At 27.5% G+C, this 23,128-nt stretch overlaps 1 protein-coding gene across 1 annotated transcript; it reads right to left on the reverse strand.

The window, feature by feature from the left end:
* Positions 1–785: 785 nt before the first annotated feature.
* Positions 786–21,663, reverse strand: LOC125837631 (pectin acetylesterase 8-like). Its single transcript, XM_049516724.1, has 13 exons — positions 21,452–21,663; positions 2,858–2,976; positions 2,682–2,764; positions 2,452–2,581; positions 2,270–2,349; positions 2,109–2,195; positions 1,908–2,032; positions 1,740–1,800; positions 1,583–1,636; positions 1,422–1,499; positions 1,240–1,345; positions 988–1,133; positions 786–875 (listed from the first exon to the last, which is right to left on the reverse strand). Exons 1-13 carry the CDS (start codon positions 21,661–21,663, stop codon positions 786–788), a joined length of 1,371 nt encoding a protein of 456 aa, XP_049372681.1.
* Positions 21,664–23,128: the final 1,465 nt, after the last annotated feature.

Raw genomic sequence — 23,128 nt, forward strand, 5'->3', positions numbered from 1 at the left:
GAAATTTTCACGTCCCTCCTCACCCTCATCTCCACCACCCTCTTCCAAACTTTCATAGTGTGACTTAGCAACTTGATATTCTTATAAGTAGTTTCAATTTTGAATGTCACCTTTGTTCTTCTACAACGGAAGTATTATACTCTATCTCGAATCTTTGGGTATTTTTTAATTTTGTCATCCTAATTGTGTCAAAACTCCATTTCCTTCCCTTCAAGTTTCACTTCATTACGCATTTACACTGACCTCTTTTTATAATTTACGAAATTATACCTATCTCTTGTGTATTGATGTCGTATTACTATTCTCTAAACCTATTTCTCAATATAGTTAAGATATGATTAGACAAGTTTGCCCTCTCTTGATATTAAAATTTTCCAATTATAAGAAATGAAGCAAAACAGGGTCCTCGTACTTTCGTTAATTAAAGAGTGATTTTGCCATTATCAATAACTAACAACTCTCGAGTATAAAAACACATATAATTAAAGATAACATATGGTAAGTGTTGTAATTCCTCAAACTAATCGGAATACACTAGCTATATGGTTGAATCTAACTAGACTAAATTGACAACTCAAAATCATGTAATGCAGTGTGCACTTCTCTGATGTAAAACTGAAATTAGGAGCCAAAATTCATAAAATACTATGTAGCACAAGTTAGAATATGACTAGCACCTTATTGTCAACAATATTTGTAATCTAAAAAGAAGTTCTCTCTTTTTCATTCATTCATAATAGCGTACTGAATTAGTTTTACATAGCTCAACACAACATTTAGTTTTACTAGCAATCTTTAGCACAAGGGTATGAGTCCATATACTGATGAAATCCTGTTCTATCAAAATACCAATCACCCACAACTTCTGCAATTGTCTGCACAAATAAAATGATACATACAAAATATGTTATTAACTCATAAATTTAAATTCAAAAACTAAAATAGTACATGTATTCAAACATTATACAGATAAAACAAAACGATTACCTTATTAATTATTCTTGGAGAGGAAGTACTCAACCAATACTCCGGCTTTACAATTTGTTCATGAGTATGGCATGAAGTGATGAAATAACCCCTAGTTATACAAGGGGTGAGTCCATCAAATGCCTTCAAGAACTCCGTTCCGAAAGCTACAGTAAAAAAGAAGAAGGACGAATGAACAAATTATTAAAAACATTATCGATTTGTAAGATAATGGATTAGTACTAGTTGATCACAAAAAAAAAAAATGCTAACCCTTAATAGTTGTACGCTGACTCAATGTGCAGTCACTTATTCGAACCTTGCAATGCTCCCAAATATGTTGAGGATCGAGGTTTGAAGGAACCAAAGTGTTATTGATCTGAAAGAATTATTTTTAGAAAAAAAGTACCAACAAATTTCATAGAACAAGAGATATTAGAGTTTGTCTCCTTGACCTGCCAAGCGTCATATGCTGAATTGATTATGAAAAGTGGGGTCTCAATGAATGAAATAACATTCTGAGGGAAGAAACACTGCATCATTCATGGAGGAAAACTAATGTTATAATTAGAGGGCAATATGAATGTAACAAATGGAAAAGGGAAAACTTATGTACCAGACTTGGTTCCATTGCAGATGTGCAGGATGGAGGCAAATTCTTAATCGATCCCTGAAATGACAGAAAAAAGAAATATATATTATATGACTTGTGTATACCTATTTGTTAAGCAGAATTATCTTAATATAACCAAAAAACAGAAGATGGAACTCACATGTAAATCCACAACTTGCTGGTACTTCTTATGAATATTTGGAGTACCAGAGATTGTATTACTGCATATATAAATAAATAAATCATGAAACATTTGATTAGTTCCAAAATGAGAGGCAAACATAAGTTAATATATATAAATAATTAAGAAAATGGAAGAAGAGCTTACGCATTGATGAAAAAGCCAGCATTTGCAACGCACTTTACTTTGACATCACCGGAAAAGAAGAACTTGAACTTGTCGCAATTCAAGATTGTTGCCAACCCTCCCGCAGAAGTTCCGCTCAAGATTGCCTAACATTAATTGCATGTGTTTTGTTATTAGTTTGTGTTACTTGACTTGTAATTATAAAGATTCAATAAGTCTTACATTCTTTGCATTTTGCATTCCTTGGGACCATAATTCATCCATAACAGCTTTAAATATTCTCGCTCCTCTAAAATAAAGCTTCTGCCCCTAACATTTTCAATCAGAAACAAAGTTATATTAGAGTAATATATATGAGACATATCATATATATTGTTACTTACTGGATCAACTTCGTCGATGTCACCAGTAAAAGACGATCCATCACAATAACCTATCCAAACTTTGTTCCAATTGTAAAAGTCTACAATTCCAATATTTTTTTTCAAGTTAGAAGAAGAGGGTAAAAAAAATCTGTATATGCATATAAAGAAAAAAAAAAAAAGTGAAATATGAGCAGTTTTACCTGGGTTTAGTTTGGTAGTGTTATGAAGTATCCCAAGAAAATTAGTTTGATTCATCATATACTTGGAAGAACCTTTGTCTGTAGTTTTACGTCCTTGACAATCGGAGATGCTTTCACACCACCCACCACCCTATACAAGTAAAATATCATATCATATTATATTATATCACCACAACAATTAAAAGTAAAAGATATAAAATGTACAATGGAAGACTATAAAAGATAATTACATCAAGAAAGACAATCCAATTGGAAAGTCCGGAATCAAATCCCCGGTGAAGATAATAAGCTGGTGGGCTCCCGTCCAAGCACACTGTTAACTCCAATAGTTAATCAAACGAACAAATACTACTAATTGATACAATTAATTAAACAAACAAGGAGTTAGTACTTCATCAGTAATTACCTGCGCCTTGTGCAGTTGCGTTTTGGAGTAGTGTCATATTGACGTATAAATCATCTCCGACGCCAAAAACAGTTGCACACATTGCTGCTACCAAAACCAACGCAAATAATGTTCTCATCCTACAACAAACATAAACAAGAAATTATTTATAACATGTTATCAGTAAGAAAAATCTAAACAAGAAATAGAGAAACGAATATTACATGTTATCAGCAAAATAAAACGATTCTTCCTTTTAAAAGGGCTGAAATTAAGAGAAAGCAAATAATGCTATGCTTATGAGGATAATTAAAGTAAGGGTGAATGAGAATGTTTGACTTCACCTCTATTTATAAGCAAATATCCGAATCCTTCACTAACCTAGCTATTCATGTCATATTTTTTGTTTTCGTCCGCCTAGTTAAGTTTTAAATTTTTTTGTAACACTTTTTATATATTTGGTGTAATTTTGCAGATTATAAATCGTGTATATATGATATCATATTTGATAATTGGTTAGAATGTAAGTTATTTAAATGTAAAGCTAATATGATATTTGATTGGTAATTTAAAAATCTATATAACTAATACATATATAAGATAATCCATATATTATTTCATGAAATATAGATGGTGAAATAAATAATAAATTAATAAGTATACTCTCTATAACTGATCCATACATAATTTCCTTATAACTAATCTGTGTAGTTCTAATATATTCATAACTACACTTAACAAATATCTACAAATTGTATTCTATATGGAAAAAATAGAATTTTGTCAACTTCTCTCTTCGTAATAGCCATTCTTAATTAATAAATGGTTCCTTTCAATTTTCATTATCATATAATTAAATTATTGCTATATCACATGTGGACCATTCTTTTAATGTAAATTCTAAATATTCTGTTACAATCATTTATTATGAAAATTGACAAACACAGCTAAATTACATGTGCACACTTTAAATGCAACTTTTTTTCGGAGATTTTCTATGCAAATTATCGCTATTGCATCTGTGCCCTGAAATTGAAACTACATTAAACTGGGTTTGGTAGGAAGGAAAACATATTTTTCAAATATTTCATATTTGATTGGCTAAAATATTTTTCAAATAAATTGAGTTTTCTCAAATTTAAAGAAAATGATTTGCCTCCAAAAAGTACGAAAAATATTTTTCAAAACTATTTTTCGATCTAACACCTCAATTTTTCACCCTAGCTCAAGTCTCGATATTGATTTCCGATACTAATCTGGAATCCAATTTCTCATTCTTGATTTCGGATCCGACTCCAGACCTCGATCCGAGACCTAACTTTCTGGTCTCGAATCAGGATGGAGTCAACTCACAATTTGAATATTGGGTTCCGGGTTAGAATTCGCGGTTGCATCACAAATCGAATGTCGTCAAGTGTTAGGATGGGATATCGAAGTCTAATTCGGATGGAAAGTCAAGGTCAGATCTCAGATTAGGTGTTGAGTTTGGATCCTCAACCGATTGTTGGGGTCAGGGTCAAAATCAATCCCTCCTGGCTAATCTATGTATTATTAATTTGTACATAACTATGTTGTGAACCGAGTTGTATATATAAGGGTCTATGGACTAGAATTGGTGAAGACTAATTTAGTTGGGATTATTGGGCCGAATAAATATTGGAGTGTCTAATTTGGGATCCCAACCCAATTAGCATTCGGTTAAAAGGGCACATGACTTGGAATGAAGGGTTTATGCATATTGAAGAAAAAACGTTGTTCCTTTCTTTTTCTTCTAGAGTCTAAGCTTCTCATCCAAATTCTTACCACTATCTTAGTTACTTGTTATTTCAGCATTTCCATTGTAATTCAGTTGTTTAAGTATTGCAATTACGATTCTAAAGTTGTAATCACATTCCAATTCTTTTATTTATATAGTAAAGAAATTTGAATTTGTTACAAGTACACTCTTTTACACTATTATACACTATACAAATTTATACAAAAAATAAATTTCTTCTCCTGCAAATTTTAACCCACAAAAATGGGCCAATATCAGTATTTGTAATTTTGACGAAAAGAGAGAGGGGATGATTTAGGAGAGAACGAGGGTAAAGTAAAAGAATATATATAAAATATATAATTTTAACGGATAGGATCAAAAGTAACATATATATATATGAAAGTAAAAAGGAAATTGCTTTAATATCAATTAAAAAGTAATTAAGTGATGCCATAAGAAGTGGCCTTAAGCAATAGTGCTCAGCCATAAAGAAAAAAATAGCATTTTGTCAACCTCTCTCTTTTAAATAGACTTTCTAAAATTGTATGGACATTAATAAATGATTTTCCTTTCATTATCACATAATTAAATCGTTACTATATCACATGTGAACTATTTCCTTTTTGGCATACAAAAGTTTTGATAACCATTTTAGATTTTTAGCTTAGAAAAAAAGTGTTTTTTAGGCTTTGGATTCTTAGGTTTGTTTGGTAGCTAATCCGACGTGCATACATGGAGACTAGAGTAAAACGCAGTCTCCTACTTTTAAATACACCCTTAAAGACAATAATATAATAATCAAATATAAATACAAATTCAATATGATTGGATAGATACTAAATCATGAACATCTAAGAGTAATTTTTAAAAGATCCTATTTTCTCTTAAGTGATTTTCTAAACATTTTAATTTGTTCCAAAATAAGTACTCTTTTTTTTTCTAAAAACAAGAAGAAATATTAGCCTCATGCTCTCATCTAAAAAAGGCTTTAAAAACTATTGTCACGTCTCTTATTTTTAAATATAAATATTTAGTAGAAAGTGGAGTACTTTGTAACTTAAAGTTTGTTTGACATTGTTACTGGAAGATTAAATACACTTATTTTGAAAAAAAAAAATTATTTTAAAAAATATAATGTTTGACAAATCAATAAAATTGTTTTTAAATGAAAGCAGAAACAATTTTTCACAGTTTGAGAGAAGCTAAAAATTTATGCTTCTTAACAAAAGTAGAACATTATTTGTTTTCAAGACAAAAGTATTTCTTTCATATTTACATATGTACCAATATATCACTTATTTCATTTAAGTATTTTATTTTTATATAAAAATTTTATTATTATTTTTACGTTTACTATTATTATTATTATTATTTTATATTTTATATTTTTAATTATATTTTTGAATCATCATGTGATATTATATCAATATTTTTATTTTCTTATTTATCTATGTATAATATTGACTGAAAATTGATTGTGTACATTTTAATTCAATAAAAATAAAATTTTGATTACTTCTTTTATAATAGATATTTAAAATAGTTTCTCTTTGTAAAATAATTTTAATTTTAAAAGTACAATGATACTTGTCCTTTTTTTGTAGTTTGACTCTTAAAACACAATTTACTTATCAAAAATACTTTTCAAACAAATTAGTCAAACACATTTTTTTTTTCAAAATTAAAGCACTTTTCTAAAAAGCTATTTTAAAAAAATGCTTCAAAAAATAATCAATTTTATCAATAATATCAAACAAACTCTTAGCCATATAACCGTCATTAAAATTTTAAAAAAAGTAATACCCAGTTGTCAAAATAAAGTGATTTTTCATATTTATCACTCTTCATTAATGTCTCACTTGTAACGGATGCAGAAAGAAAGATCAAATTCATATGAACGTATATTACATATCTATCTTCTATTTATAACCTTTAACGGAGAAGTCAATTTACACCAATTCTGCTATCAAGACGACAAATGGGTACGTAAAAAAAAATTATCCTCCTTTTATTTATTAGTTGTTTGTTTGCTTATTGTTGTGTGCCACTTTACTTCCTAAGTTAATATATGTATTCGTATATTTGCGAAATTTTGTTCTTTAAATTTGAAAATGATAGGTCACAATATAATTACATTTTAATTGTAATAAAATAATTATTATGAGCGCTTGAAAAGATGTTGCATTTTTCACGTATTAGGTGATATAGAAAAAAATGCTATGTCAAAGATTCCTACTTATATTTAAGATTACCAAGGTAAAATAATAAGCTAGCATTTGATTATTGATTTTGAAAATTTTATCTTCAAATATTTATTAGATAGTGAAAATTGATTAGATTTTAAAAAATTGTTCTTCAAATACTTTCAAGTTCCCGAAAATCGAATCAAATTAGTTTTTGAGTTTTTGGGACTTCTACTCACAATATATATATCACTCCGTATTAATATTTGAGAGAAGTTTTGAATGTTTAATGTTTGTTGTTTAGGTGTCTTAATTGTTCAATTAATTAATCAATTAAAGTTGTATCCACACGAGTCTATTTTCCATTTTAACTCTATTTCTACAAATTCTTTTAAATAGTACTTATTAACGTTATTAAATAATTGGTTATCTTTACAGGAAATATAAATAAAATGATGACGTTGGAGCAGATTTGCATGTTTTTCTTTATTTTTTTAATGGCTTCAGTGAATTGCAAAATATACCCTCCATCAATAGAAGAAAGTTGTGTTTGGAATTGCATGCAATATTTAGAATCGGAAGAAAGTCAATATGATGTTGCTTGGCAGGTTTTAGAGAGCAGATGTAGAGATGGAGTACCTGAATTTAAATGTGCATACAAGATAGAATATGATCAGACTCATTGCTCATAATACGCTAGTTTTGCATATTTATTTTGATAATAATATTATTTAAGATAGATATTCTCAAAATCTATATTAGGTATTATCTGTTTAGAAATTGATTAAAAATTGAATTAATAATATAAGGCTTGAGGCAACCAGGGCCGACTCAACAACATTGAGGGTCTAAAGCGAAATTTAAGAGAGTGACCTTAATATTTTATTTTTTCATTATATATACTTTTATTTAAAATCTACCTTTCCAGCTATTTTAAATGTGAAGTCATTAAGTACTGTTTTACAATCAATTTGTTTTAATAATTTCTTTTCAAATGATAATATAGCTAATTAATGCATTCAATCTCTCTTGAAACATTGTTGATCTTGAAGAAGATTTAATCAATTTTAATTTCGAGAAAACTTCTTTCGGCTGATACACAAGGTATTTTATATAATATTATGTTGGGTAGTTGGTTAGAATGTAAGTTATTCAAATGTAAAGCTGATACACAAGGTATTTTATTTGCAATTTAAAAATCTATATAATTAATTAATACATGTACAAGTTACGGGTAATCCAAACATTGAGGATAGAAGGTTTTTTTTTATAAATAATAAATTAATAAGTAAACTCTCTAACTAATCCATACATAATTTCCTCGTAACTAATCTTTGTAATTCTAACATGCATGACCACACTTAACAAATATCTAGAAACTGTATTCTATATGGAAAAAATTAGAATTTTGTCAACTCCTCTCTTCGTAATAGACATTCTTAAATTATTGTCTGGTCTTAATTCATAAATGGTTCCTTTCATTATCATATAATTAAATTATTGCTATATCACATGTGAACTATTCTTTTAATATAAATTCTAAATATTCTGTTACAATCATATATTATGAAAATTTACAAATACTGCTACATTGCATGTGCACACTTTAAATGCAATTTTTTATGGAGAATTTCTATGCAAATTAGTTGTGTGAGGATATTTTTTATTGCAATTATATTCTGATTTATGAGACCCACTTTTAATTTTTATTTCCTTGCCTTTTCTTTCTCTTTCATGGTCTTCTTTTTCTTTTTAATTTTTGTCAGTATTTTTTTTTAAACCAATTCAATTACTCCTTCAATTTTATAATATAAATAAAAATATTTTTTTATGGTTAAATAATTACCTAAGATATTAATAGTCAAATTTAAATACGAATATAATTTGTATCATAGAATTAAACATAAAAATTATTTACTTTTTTAAAATAATCTATTTTTAACTCAATTTTCACTTTTGAAATTGTATTAAAGTACATTCAAACATGAACATCATTTCGAATATTTTTTACAAAAATCATTTTGAATATATATAAATTTAATTATATTGTGCTTAGCGATTAGAATTTTCTAACAAAAATATTTGAGTAAATTTTCTTTTGCCAATTTTTAATATTAGAGATATAATTTTGATAAAATTTTCAATTTAAAAGGAAAAAAAAAAAGAAAAATATTCGAAGTTGAAGAAGAATGAAGTCCGGATTTTTATTTTTATTTTTGGATATGATGAGCTTAAAGAATAGTGGACCCATAATTACTTTATTTATATTATTTAGTATAATTTTATTGGGTCATGTCAATTTTAAATCATATTTTCTCTTTCCTTCTAATGTTTGGAATTTAAAGTCAAAGAATGAGCCCACTATATCCAAGTGTCAAGAAATTAGGGGAGTCTCACACAACTTTTGTTTGTTGTGCCTCTACCATACTAAAAGTTTTCGTTAAAAGTCATAAATAGATGGTACCGTACTTTTGACTATTGACTTATTTTAAAATCTTTTTGGCCTAAAAATGAATGCTTAAAAATATTTTGTAACCTTTCCAAATACCTCCAAAACTTTAAAAAAAAACTTGAAAGACAAAATTATCTAAAAACAAAGCACTAATACCATTCTAAAAGTGATTTTACCGTGAATTTGAAGAAGTTGCCTATGTAAAATAAGAATTATTAATCAAAAATATTTATATTTGTATTCCAATTAACTTATAGAATTAATTTTGGATGTATGTAAAAAATTGTCACACATATCCCATGAAAATTTACAAATGAATTTGTTTTGTTGATTTTAATTAATTTGTAGTTTCACTGATGATGTTTAATGTTTTACGCCACTGTGCAAAGCACATGAAGATTTACTACTTAACATAAAGCAATATGCATTTAAATTTGCAAGATGATATAAGTTCAATCTGGGGTGTGTTTGGAAAGAATGAAAACATTTTCTAGGAAAATATTTTAAATAGAAAATGTTTTCTTTCCTACTAAACACACCCCTAAAGACAATAATATAATAATCAAATACAAATCCAAGTTCAAATCCAAATCCAATATGAGCATCTAAGAGTAATTTTTAAAAGGTCCTCCTATTTTCTCTTTAAGTGATTTTCTAATCTTTTAATTTGTTCCAAACTAAGTACTTATTTTTCTTTCTAAAAAAAGAAGAAATATTAGCCTCATGCCCTCATCTAAAATATGCTTTAAAAACTACGTAATAATTTAATGTCTATTTGACATGGTTGTTGGAAGGCCAAATACATATATTTTGAGAAAAAACATTTTAAAAAAAGATAAAATAAGACATTTGGCAACAATAAAATGTAAGTAGATAATTAAAGGGTGTGAAATACCTTAAAAATTAACTTAATATGGAATGGAGGAGTACTATTTACTCTATATTATTTTATTTTATTTTTGAGAAAAAGTGAGTTTTTTTTAATATTTGAGAGGAGTTTTTGAATGTTTAATGTTTGTTGGTTAGGTGTCCTCATTGTCGAATTAATTAATCAATTAAAGTTGTATCCACATGCAAGGCGGAGCCAGGATTTCATATCAGTGGATTCTAATTTTTTTTAAAATAACGATCTTAACCTAAAGTAACAATCATCATATTAACGAACAATACGAGTATTTAATTCACTAAAACGAATAAGGAAAAAAATGAAAAGGAAGACAAGAGTACACACCAAAGCCACACTTAACAAATATCTATATAATTAATTAATACATGTACAAGTTACGGGTAATCCAAACATTGAGGATAGAAGGTTTTTTTAATAAATAATACATTAATAAGTAAACTCTCTAACTAATCATACATAATTTCCTCGTAACTAATCTTTGTAATTCTAACATGCATGACCACACTTAACAATTATCTAGAAACTGTATTCTATATGGAAAAAATTAGAATTTTGTCAACTCTCTCTTCGTAATAGACATTCTTAAATTATTGTCTGGTCTTAATTCATAAATGGTTCCTTTCATTATCATATAATTAAATTATTGCTATATCACATGTGAACTATTCTTTTAATATAAATTCTAAATATTCTGTTACAATCATTTATTATGAAAATTTACAAATACTGCTACATTGCATGTGCACACTTTAAATGCAATTTTTTATGGAGAATTTCTATGCAAATTATCGCTATTGCATCTGCCTGATTCTCGATCCAGATTCGACTCCCGCCCTCGATTCGAGACCCAACTTTCGGGTCTGAATCAGGCCGGGGTCGAATCATGATCTGAATATTAGTTTCGTGTCAGAATTTATTTGTTGAATCATGAGTCGAATGTCAGAATCAGGTCCGAGTCCAAGTGTTGGGATGTGATGTCATAGTCGAATTTGGATCGAAAGTCAAGGTCGGATCCCAGATTAGGTTTCGATTGTCGGTGTCGGATCCCGAATCGATCCCTCCTAATTAACTAATTTATATATTACTAATTCATAAATAACTATAATTTTTCACACTACTATACAAATTTATACAAAATTTAATTTCTTCTCCTGCAAATTTTAACCCACAGAGATGGGCCAAAATCAGCATTTGTAATGTCAAAAAGAGAGAGGAGATGATTTAGGAGATAACGAGGGTAAAATAAAAGAATATATATATAAAGTACTTATATAATTTTAACGGATAGGATCAGAAGTTACATATATATGAAAAAATAAAAGGAAAATTGCTTTAATATCAATTAAAAGTAAATGAGTGATGCCATAAGAAGTGGCCTTACGCAACAGTGCTCAGCAATAAAGAAAAAATAGCATTTTGTCTTTTAAATATGCTTTCTAAAATTGTCTGGATATTAATACGTAATTTAACGGTTACTATATCACATGTGAACTATGTTGCGACAAGGAAATGCGCAGTACGTACGTAGCACATGTTGGGAACGACCCCTTCTGGCATATAAAAGTTTTGATAACCCTATTAGGTTTTTTAGCTTAGCAAATGTGTTTTTTAGGCTTCGGACTCTTAATGGTCGTTTGGTAGCTAATCCAACATGCATACATGGAGACTGGATAAAATATTGTGAATTATGGATTTGTTTGGATGAGCTTATAAAAAGTAATTTATAAGTTAAAAGTCAAACATTTTTACTATGGGAGAGGTACAACTTGTATTAGTTGTGTGAGGATATTTTTTATTGCAATTATATTCTGATTTATGAGACCCACTTTAATTTTATTTCCTTGCCTTTTCTTTCTCTTTCATGGTCTTCTTTTTCTTTTAATTTTTGTCAGTATTTTTTTTTTAAACCAATTCAATTACTCCTTCAATTTTATAATATAAATAAAAATATTTTTTTATGGTTAAATAATTACCTAAGATATTAATAGTCAAATTTAAATACGAATATAATTTGTATCATAGAATTAAACATAAAAATTATTTACTTTTTTAAAATAATCTATTTTTAACTCAATTTTCACTTTTGAAATTGTATTAAAGTACATTCAAACATGAACATCATTTCGAATATTTTTTACAAAAATCATTTTGAATATATATAAATTTAATTATATTTGTACTTAGCTATTAGAATTTTCTAACAAAAATATTTCAGTAAATTTTCTTTTTGCCAATTTCTAATATTGAGAGATATAATTTTGATAAAATTTTCAATTTAAAAGGAAAAAAAAAAAAGAAAAATGTTCGAAGTTGAAGAAGAATGAAGTCCGGATTTTTATTTTTATTTTTGGATATGATGAGCTTAAAGAATAGTGGACCCCATAATTACTTTATTTATATTATTTAGTTTAATTTTATTGGGTCATATCAATTTTAAATCATATTTTCTCTTTCTTTCTAATGTTTGGAATTTAAAGTCAAAGAATGAGCCCACTATATCCAAGTGTCAAAAAATTAGGGGAGTCTCACACAACTTTTGTTTGTTGTGCCTCTACCATACTAAAAGTTTTCGTTAAAAGTCATAAGTAGATGGTACCGTACTTTTGACTATTGACTTATTTTAAAATCTTTTTGGCCTAAAAATGGATGCTTAAAAATATTTTGTAACCTTTCCAAATACCTCCAAAACTTTTTTAAAAAAAATACTTGAAAGACAAAATTATCTAAAAACAAAGCACTAATTCCATTCTAAAAGTGATTTTACCGTGAATTTGAAGAAGTTGCCTATGTAAAATAAGAATTATTAATCAAAAATATTTATATTTGTATTCCAATTAACTTATAGAATTAATTTTGGATGTATGTAAAAAATTGTCACACATATCCCATGAAAATTTACAAATGAATTTGTTTTGTTGATTTTAATTAATTTGTAGTTTCACTGATGATGTTTAATGTTTTACGCCACTGCGCAAAGCACATGAAGATTTACTAGTTAACATAAAGCAATATGCATTTAAATTTGCAAGATGAATATAAGTTCAATCTGGGGTGTGTTTGGAAAGAATGAAAACATTTTCTAGGAAAATATTTTAAATAGAAAATGTTTTCTTTCCTACTAAACACACCCCTAAAGACAATAATATAATAATCAAATACAAATCCAAGTTCAAATCCAAATCCAATATGAGCATCTAAGAGTAATTTTTAAAAGGTCCTCCTATTTTCTTTTTAAGTGATTTTCTAATCTTTTTAATTTGTTCCAAACTAAGTACTTATTTTTCTTTCTAAAAACAAGAAGAAATATTAGCCTCATGCCCTCATCTAAAAAATGCTAAAAAAATTATGTAATAATTTAATGTCTATTTGACATGGTTGTTGGAAGGCCAAATATATTTATTTTGAGAAAAATTATTTAAAAAAAAAGAAGATAAAATAAGGCATTTGGCAACAATAAAATGTAAGTAGATAATTATTTTTTTCAAGACCAAAATATCCCTTCCATATTTACGTATTTACCAATAAATAGCATATAATAAGTTTGTTATTATTTTTGTATAATAAATTTTTTTATTTTTATGTTTACTATTATTATTTTATATTTCATATTTTTAATTATATTTAAATCATTATGTTAATATTTTATCAATATTTTTTATATTTATCTATGGATAATATTGATTGGAAATTAAAATGTTTGATTAATTTTTATATGATAGATATTTAAATTAGTTTCTCTCTATAAAATAATTTTAATAGTAAAAGTACATTGATACTTATCATTTTTTGTAAATCGACTCTTAAAAGCATTTTTTTTTAAAAAAAATAGTCAAACACAATCTACTTATCAAAAATATTTTTCACATAAATTGGCCATATACAAATTGTTTTTTTTTTTCACTTTTCTATTTTAAAAAAAAAAGTAATTAAAAAAATAAGCAGTTTTTAGCGGTAATATTAAACCAACTTAGTCATATAACCGTCATTTAAATTTTAAAAAAGAGTAATACTGATTACTGAGTTGTCAAAATAAAGTTATTTTTCATATTTATGACTCTTCATTAATGTCTCATTTGTAACGAATGCATGAAGAAAGAACAAATTCATATGAAAATTCATATGAACATAATTACATATCTATCTTCTATTTATATCCTTTAACCTGATCTTCGTAGAAGTCAATTTACACCAATTCAGCTATCAAGATAAAAAAAAATGGGTACGTAAAAAAAAAATTATCCTCCTTTTATTCATTTATAGTATTTATTAGTTGTTTGTTTGCTTAATTATTGTTGTGTGCCACTTTACTTCTTAAGTTAATATATGTATTTGTATATTTGCGAAATCTCATTCTTTAAATTTGAAAATTGTAGGTCGCAATTACATTTTAATTGTACCGAAATTATTATTATGAGCGCTTAAAAAGATGTCGCACTTTCCACGTATTAGGTGATATAGAAAATATTGTTATGTCAAAGATTCCAACTTATATTTAAGATTACCAAAGCAAAAAAATAAGCTAGTGTTTGACTATAGATTTTGAAAATTTTATCTTCAAATATTTATTTGGTCATTAAAATTGATTAGATTTTAAAGAAGTGATCTTTAAATACTTTCAAGTTCCCGAAAATCGGATCAAATTACTTTTTGAGTTTTTGAAATAAATGTTTCAAACAACTTTAAAAATTAAAAAAAAATCAAGTTTTAACTTATTCAATAGGAGCTTAAGGAAACGAGGGCAATGATGGCATTTGAGCACGAGAAAAAAAATATTGAGATTGCACTTTAAGAACCAAATTTGAAATTTAAAAAAAAAAAAACAAATTTGAAATAGTCTTCGTGCTTGATTGAAAAAATCTTTTATATATTACTCCCTCCATTTCATATTAAGTTAATTTTTGAGGCATTTTTCATTTTTTGCAAATTAACTTTAATTGTTCAGTTTTCAAGACTTCTTTTAGAGTGTTCTTTCAATTTTACCCTTCAATAGTTAGTATTGAAATTAGTGATTAATTAATATTTAGTTATTTTAATCATAAATTTGACAATAATTAATAAGGGTAAAAATGAAAAACTAGGTTCAATTTATGTCTTAATCTATTTTTCTTAAAGGGTGTGAAACACCTCAAAAATTAACTTAATATGGAATGGAGGGAGTACTATTTACTCTGTATTTTTTTTTATTTTTTTGAGAAAAAGTGATTATCAATGTGAGTTTTTTTTTAATATTTGAGAGGAGTTTTTGAATGTTTAATGTTTTGTTGGTTAGGTGTCCTCATTGTCGAATTAATTAATCAATTAAAGTTGTATTCACATGCAAGGCAAGGCGGTGCCAGAATTTCATATCAGTGGATTCTAAATTTTTTTTTAGAAATAATGATCTTAACCTAAAGTAACCATCATATTAACGAACAAATACAAGTATTTAATTCACTAAAAATGAATAAGGAAACAGATAAGGAAAAAAATGAAAAGGGAAAGATAAGAGTACACACCAGAAGCCAAATGTTGGATAGCAGCAATAAGTTCAACAATAAAAGTTAGAACCCTAACTTTTGAAGAAAAAAAATTGAGTTGAACTTTTTGAATGTGAGTAGAAATCTATAGTGAGATCTTGTAGTTTCGTACAATACAAATACTATTTTCCTTCTTTCTTTTTTTTCATTTAACAATTTTTTGTTCTTTTAAAAAAAATTATACTAAGCCCACCTATGTTTTTAATTAATTCTAACCGATTTTTTGTTTTTTTAAAAAATTAATTACGACACATATATTATTTCCTTACCGATATTCTATTTATTTATTTTTTACTTAAACACACATTTAGAAATTAATTCAAAAATACAATGTGCCTACCGAGATTCAAACCCACATTCCATGGGGGTGAATGAACTCTCTGGGTGTACAGCAACCACTAGGCCAAACACTTCAGTATGCTTATGGATTCGCTGGAAATATATATATATATACACACACACACACATTGTACTTCATATTTTAATACAAATATAGTGTCTACGAAAAAGTCAGTGGGGCCGAACCCCCTTCAGCTACAATAGCTCCGCCCTGTCCACACGAGTCTACTTTCCATTTTTAACTTTATTTCTACAAATTCTTTTAAATAGTACTTAAGAAACTTATTAACGTTATTAAATAATTGATTATCTTTAAATAAAATGATGACGTTGGAGCAAATTTGCATGTTTTTCTTTATTCTTTCAATGGCTTTAGTGAATTGCAAAACATACCCTCCATCAATAGAAGAAAGTTGTGTTTGGAATTGCATACGATATTTAGAATCGGAAGAAAGTCAATATGGTATTGCTTGGGAGGTTTTAGAGAGCAGATGTAGAGATGGAGTACCTGAATTTAAATGTGCATACAAGATTGAATATGATGAGACTCATTGCTCATAATACGGTAGTTTTGCATATTTGTTTTGATAATAATATTACTTGATATAAAAATTGTCGTACTCAAGATTAATTTCATATGTATCGTCTTTCAGAGATAATACAAGATAGAATATGATGATATATGTGTAATTATGTAGTTTTAAAAAAAAATGAAAAGAATTGGGCTTGGGCTGGGTATAAAAGAAATGGACTACTGTATCATTTATTGTTGAGTTGGAATTTTGTATTGGATATTGGGCTGAAATTGGAAGGAATTTGGGTCAAGTTTACGCTAAAATTGAGTCTGAAAATTGGGGAATGTTTGGATAGATTTGGTATTTAGGATTTGGCCTTATGAATTGCAAATTTAGCTACTTTAGGTTAAATACATAGCCAAATCGAGTTAATTAGTGGCTAAGGCTAAAATTTAAACAGATAAATTAATATTAATTAATAAACGAGCTTCTGAATCTTAACAAAATAAAATTATTAACTTAATTATAAACTAATTAACTCAAAGATATAATCAATTAGTTAAACTAAACTAATTAATAAAATATTTAGTTAAAAAATAAAATCTTTTGAAACGATTTTCAAAAATTTATAAAAGGAAGTAACTATAAATATAATTATATAGAAACATATATATTATTTAAAATTTATAAAAATAACAAAATTACTTTAAAAATAGCTTGAAAATATTTTGAATTTATAAAAGTTAATTATTTCAAATTGTTTGAAATTAAAAAAAAAAAAAAACAATGATTAATCCATATTGTGGAGGGCCAAAAATTGGGAGTCAACAATATTCACTTCTTAAAATTAGGTCAAAATTAAAACTTGGTTAATATTTTAAAAATTTCGACCGACAAGTTATAGATTCAGATCGATTTTACGAAATCAAATTTGATTGATTAAAACTAAGGGATATCCGACCAAGCTTGTCAGTTTCAATAAATTACAATACCAACATAAACCTCTAAGAAAAAACATAAAAATTACAATACCAATTGGGTCGATTTTTCATAAATATACATAAAAATGCAGCTATTTGGACTTGAACCCAAATACTTACTATAACATTGGAGATTTTTTACTAGTCAACCACACATACACTTTGATAAAATATTTTAATTGTTTCTATTTATATACTTCAAATGCAGTTTTGCACTTTAAAAACCAAGAACTCCCTCAATTTCCGTTAAAAAAAAAAAGGGGAAAGAGTAAAAAATGTCTTTAAACTATGTGAAAGGAATAAAAATGTCCTTCGTTTATAGTTTGGCTCAAAAATGTCATTGCCGTCAATATTTTGATTAAAAAATGCCCCTATAGTTACTAAATGGGTCAAAAATACCCTTTTTCGAATAAATATTTTTACTTTCTTTTCTTTTTAAACACATCTTCTTTCTAATTAAAATATTATTAAAGAACATTGTTCTTGTTTTCTTTCTTTTAAAGTCACTTTAACAAAAGTATAATAAAATAATTATTATACTTTTACTATGTGTATAATTTATATTTATATAAGGATAAAAAATAATTATAATAAAATAAGATTATTATTTTACCATGTGTAAATCTTTTTTTTCTCTCTGTAATGCTCCACCAATTTTCTTACCAAATGAATGACTTTTTTAGTTGAGCGTCCGACATGAATACAAGCTAGTTCACGGAAATTTCAACGTCCCTCCTCACCATCATCTCCACCATCCTCTTCCAAACTTTCATAGTGTGACTAAGTAACTTGATAGATACCCCTATAGTTGTTTCAATTTTGAATGTCATCCAGGTTTTGATACAACACGAGTATTGTACTCCCCTCTTATGCTCATTGCATAATTAAGTCATAAGAAAATTTGAGAATATTGATCCCCTGCCCCTGTTTGTTAATTAGAATCATCTATAACTAGATGAGTTTCCTTTATTTAAGTTTAAACTTTGTTATAAGCTAATCTTCTTTTCTTTTTTATTGAGTCAACTCTCGGATCCAATGAAGAAGAGTGGAAGCTATTATCCAGGAATAAAGGGAAGCTGATATACAGGTGCAAAAATATGATATACAGACTGTATACATTGATATACATAAAAAAAAAATAGGCCGAAGCCCTTAAATGGTAGCAGATTCGCAAGTGGTCTTGGGCCTCAAGCCCAATTCGTTGGGGAGCGAGGATTTTAAAAGAGCAACTTTCACATATAGCAAACACAAAATTCATATTTGTATGTTATAGCAAAGTTTGCATAATTGCGCTCCATAACAAACATAAATATGCATATTTCACTATACATATACAAAAGAAAGCAGTTGTATAATATGTTTTGGTATACATATACAAAAAGATCAATTGTATAAAGTGAGAGAGGCGAGTGAGCGAGCGAGATCTGGGAGAGGGGAGAGAGGGGAACGAAAATATATGTATATATACAATTTTCACGCATTTTATACATTTGCGTTTTTGTATAAAGTGAGAGAGGCCAGTGAGAGAGCGAGATCTGGGAGAGGGGAGAGAGGGGAATGAAAATATATGTATATATACAATTTTCTCTCGCTTTATACAAACACAAATGCATTTTATACAATTTGCGTTTTTTGTATAAAGTGAGAGAGGCGAGTGAGCGAGCGAGATCTGGGAGAGGGGAGAGAGGGGAACGAAAATATATGTATATATACAATTTTCTCTCGCTTTATACAAACACAAACGCACTTTATACACTTGCGTTTGTATAAAAAACGAGAGAGGCGAGGGAGAGAACGAGAGTGGCGAGCGAGATTCACCAGGAGAGAGGTGAAATAACAACAGTTTGCTATGAGGCACAATTAAATCAAACTATATTTATAGCATTTAATGTGAATTAATAGTTTGCTATTATATATAATATCCCATTTTAAAACCATTATTTTCCTTAATTGTTTAATTATTTTTACTTATAAATTGTTTGTTTAAAAATTTGTTTAATTCAAACATTAACTTAGTCAATTTATTTTGTGTTGGATTACATTGTTAAATGAATTTCATTTATTAACTCTTGATTCAATTTTGATAACTTAATTCAAGTGTTTTTGATCAATTTTTCACCTACTCTTTGATTATTTGAATTTTTTCAAATTCCTAACTATATCAAATGCCTTTTATATATTTAAATTATTTTCTCAGAGTTAGTCAAACATTTCTTAGTTTAATGACATTTCAAGTGCCGATATCTTCAAGAAGTGGAAATGAGAAGCACTTACCCAAATCTCTAAATTTTTGAAGGATTTTCTATTAAAATCTTTTGGAAAATAAGTTTTCTTAATTTCTCTCAATAATTAAGTGGCAACTCTATTTTAAATATTTTTGCTTGAGTGTGAATGCTTTTTCGACATTTCAAAGTGATTTTCAAAAGAAGTAAAATCTTGAGACATAATAACAATATGTATATCTCGCTCAAAGCGTAGAATTTTTCTCACAGTTTTTGTATATGCAAATTGGTATGAAATATGTGTATCTCACTCAAGACTTAGTATTTTTTTTTTCATTTTTGGTGTATAAAAACTATATAAAATCGGTATTAAATATGTATACTCACTCAAAACTTAGAATTTTGGTCACAAATTCGTATAAAAATATAACATAAAATTGGTATGTTATATATAACTGTATAACTATTGTATAAAGGACATTTTAGATTTTTGGAAAAAAAAAAATCACGCATGGAATCTTACTCACATTCATATATAAATTTTGTATAAAATATGTATATGACTGTATAAATTTTAGTAGTAATTTTTGGCAGGCAATTAAATATTAATGTTTTATGAAACTATTTTTTAAAAATGTTTAAAAGTTCAATGAGCCACATATTTTTGTTTCTTTAGTAAATATTTTAGGTATATATCCCATTAAAATGTTGTAAATGGATCAACCTACGTATTGCTACTATATTAGATATTGATGTTTTATGGAATTGTAGCACCTATATAATGCTACTATATATATTAAATATTTATGTTTACAACTTCTATAATATTATTTTTAGAAATATCTTCTTTTCCATAAAAAAAGATTTCCTTAAGAGGAACTCATAGAGTATGGCATTGATCATCCTCTTCATATCACCATTCAAAAAATCACTTCTTGAGTAATAATAATTGATGAACCTTCCATAAATTGACTCTCCATGATATGTGATATTTGCTTTTATGGCATTCATTTATTAAAATTGAAGAATGAATACCTCTACACTACATGTGATATGTTTTAGATAAAATTTCAAAAAAATTATGAAAGATGATGTTATTGTGTACAAAATTTAGGTAGGTAAAAGCTTCGATGCGTGATTAACTTAATATAAACAATGAAAAATGTAATATCTAATCCTACATGTTATATGTTGACACCCAATTTTGACCTCCCCGATAGAAATCAATTTTCGAACTTCTTAATTTTCAAACGATTTTGAATAATTAGTTTTATAAAAAAATCTAACATATCTTTTAAGTTTTAAAGTGTTTTTAGTCATTTTATAATATTTTTAAGTAATAAATATATTTTATAAGTAGTTGAAAATCATATTAAAAGACTTCTACATTGTTAAAATAGATATTTTATTAATTTAGTTTTAGTCCAAATTTTAGTTTTAATTTTGAATAAATTAGTTTGTATTTAAATTAATTATTTTATAATCGAATTAATTATTTTATTTCGTTAAAATTAAGAAGCTCCCCAATTAATTTATGAAAATCCATCTTGTTTAAATGTAGGCTGAATTCCCGACTAATTTTGATTTGGCTATAATCAAAACTCATTCGGCTATTATTTATTTGCAATTTTAGCCATTTCTAACCCCCTCCCTTATCTTTTGTATGACCCAAAAATGGGCCAATTGTTCCAGCCCATATTCTTTTCCAAATTTCTTCAAATACATTCAATATCCCAGCCCACCTCAGTAGCCCACTGACCCAATACCAAAAGAATCCAATAGCAATACCCAGCAACACAATGTCAAAACCAACCCACCCCTGTGTGTTCTTCTTCTTCAACCAGCGCAACAACCCAAATTTCCAGCAGTTCAGATGCAAACCCAGAACCTCGATCGCGAAACAGCCCAAACCCGAGCCAGCAGGTGCGTCTTTAGTTTTAAGTCCTGGTCTCATTCTTGAGCTACTGTTTGTGTGGAAATTTCTCCAACTTGAGTTTTAACCTAAAACTAGTAAATTATTAAATGCTTTCTTCCATTGGTGTATAGTTGATTTGTTTTTTTTTTTGTTCTTATTTAAGGTCTGTTCCCCTTTGCTAATTATTTTTATTTTATCTTGGCTTGCTATGAATCTGTTCGAGTCTCTTTGGGACTCTTCTCGCCTATCCGTGCATTTTAAAATGGGCCACAGAGGCCCAAGTTTATTCTCTTTCTTGAGTCAACCCTCAATTACCAACAATGGAGCAGACGAACAGGTCCAATTGAAAGCAAAAAGGGCCAGAAAACTAAAATGCAGGTCCTGGGTGTCGAAAATACACTGATATACAGTGTGATATAGTCGATATACACTCATTGTATACACTGTATAAAAGCGACAGAACGGGTCAAAGGCCCACTAAAATTTCCAGCTTTGTTTTGTATTATAATTGGGCCAAAGGTCCATTCATTTTTAGTAGGAAAAATCACCCTACATAGGCCCAATTACATGTTGAGTTTTAAAATTTTCCAATTGGATATCAGTTCGATATCAAATGTATGCCAATTGGGTACAAAATTAACAAGTTTTAGGCTGACTTATTTAGTTGAAATCTCAATTTTCAATTTTTTCAATTGGATATCAGATACCAAATGTATGCTAATTAAGTACAACATTAACTAGTTTTAGATTGACAAATTGTTTGAAATCTCAATTACATGTTTTTTTTTCCCAATTTTTTCAATAAATATCAGTTCGATACGAAATGTATACAAATTGGATACAACATTAACTAGTTTTAGGTTGGCTAATACACATAATAAATGTTATAAAATTATAATTCATTAACTTAAAAAGACAAAATAAATAAAAAATATGAGTTTGTCACAATAAAACAACCAAATAAAAATAAAAATAAAAATAAATTATATCTTTTTTTTTCAGCAGGGTAATTTGAACATGTCTTCATGTTGTGTCTTTCTTGACGACATGCACTGCACGTAACCTTAGAGCTCTTGAACTTCACATCAGCAAGCCCTTTCCAATGTTCAAGTTGTGGTCTTCCTATCGTTCTTTTTGAACCGGGTGGCAATAATTTATGCTCCGATACTTTTTGAATTGCATATTTTCCTGTTCCATCATAAATTATTGTGTCGGTATTAGATGACACAAAAGTACAAATAATTTTTATACATATGTTATATCAGTATACAAATTTCATACCCTTTTTATGCATACTTGTTATACCTATTTCATGCCAAAAGTAAGCACTGATTCATACAAAAAATAATATGAAATCATACAATTTATAACTAGTAATTATTTTTTATTAAATAAACAATATACCAATTTCATCCCACTATTATGCACAACTCCAACCAATATAATGCCAAAATAGAAATTGAATCATACCAGATTCGGGCCATAAAAAATATAAATTTTCATA

This window comes from Solanum verrucosum, unplaced genomic scaffold (genome assembly GCF_900185275.1).
Source record: "Solanum verrucosum unplaced genomic scaffold, falcon-dt-bn FXZP01000156.1, whole genome shotgun sequence".
Lineage (NCBI taxonomy): Eukaryota > Viridiplantae > Streptophyta > Magnoliopsida > Solanales > Solanaceae > Solanum > Solanum verrucosum.

Bases quoted from the DNA above. Each gene is read 5' to 3' on its own strand.
- LOC125837631 (XM_049516724.1), bottom strand. From the start codon at position 21,663: ATGAGACCAGGACTTAAAACTAAAGACGCACCTGCTGGCTCGGGTTTG. The intron at 2,977-21,451 runs GTGGGCTGGGAT...TGTTTGTTGTAG, and splicing joins TGGGTCAGTGGGCTACTGAG to GATGAGAACATTATTTGCGT. The intron at 2,582-2,681 runs GTAATTATCTTT...TTACTTGTATAG, and splicing joins ATTGGATTGTCTTTCTTGAT to GGTGGTGGGTGGTGTGAAAG.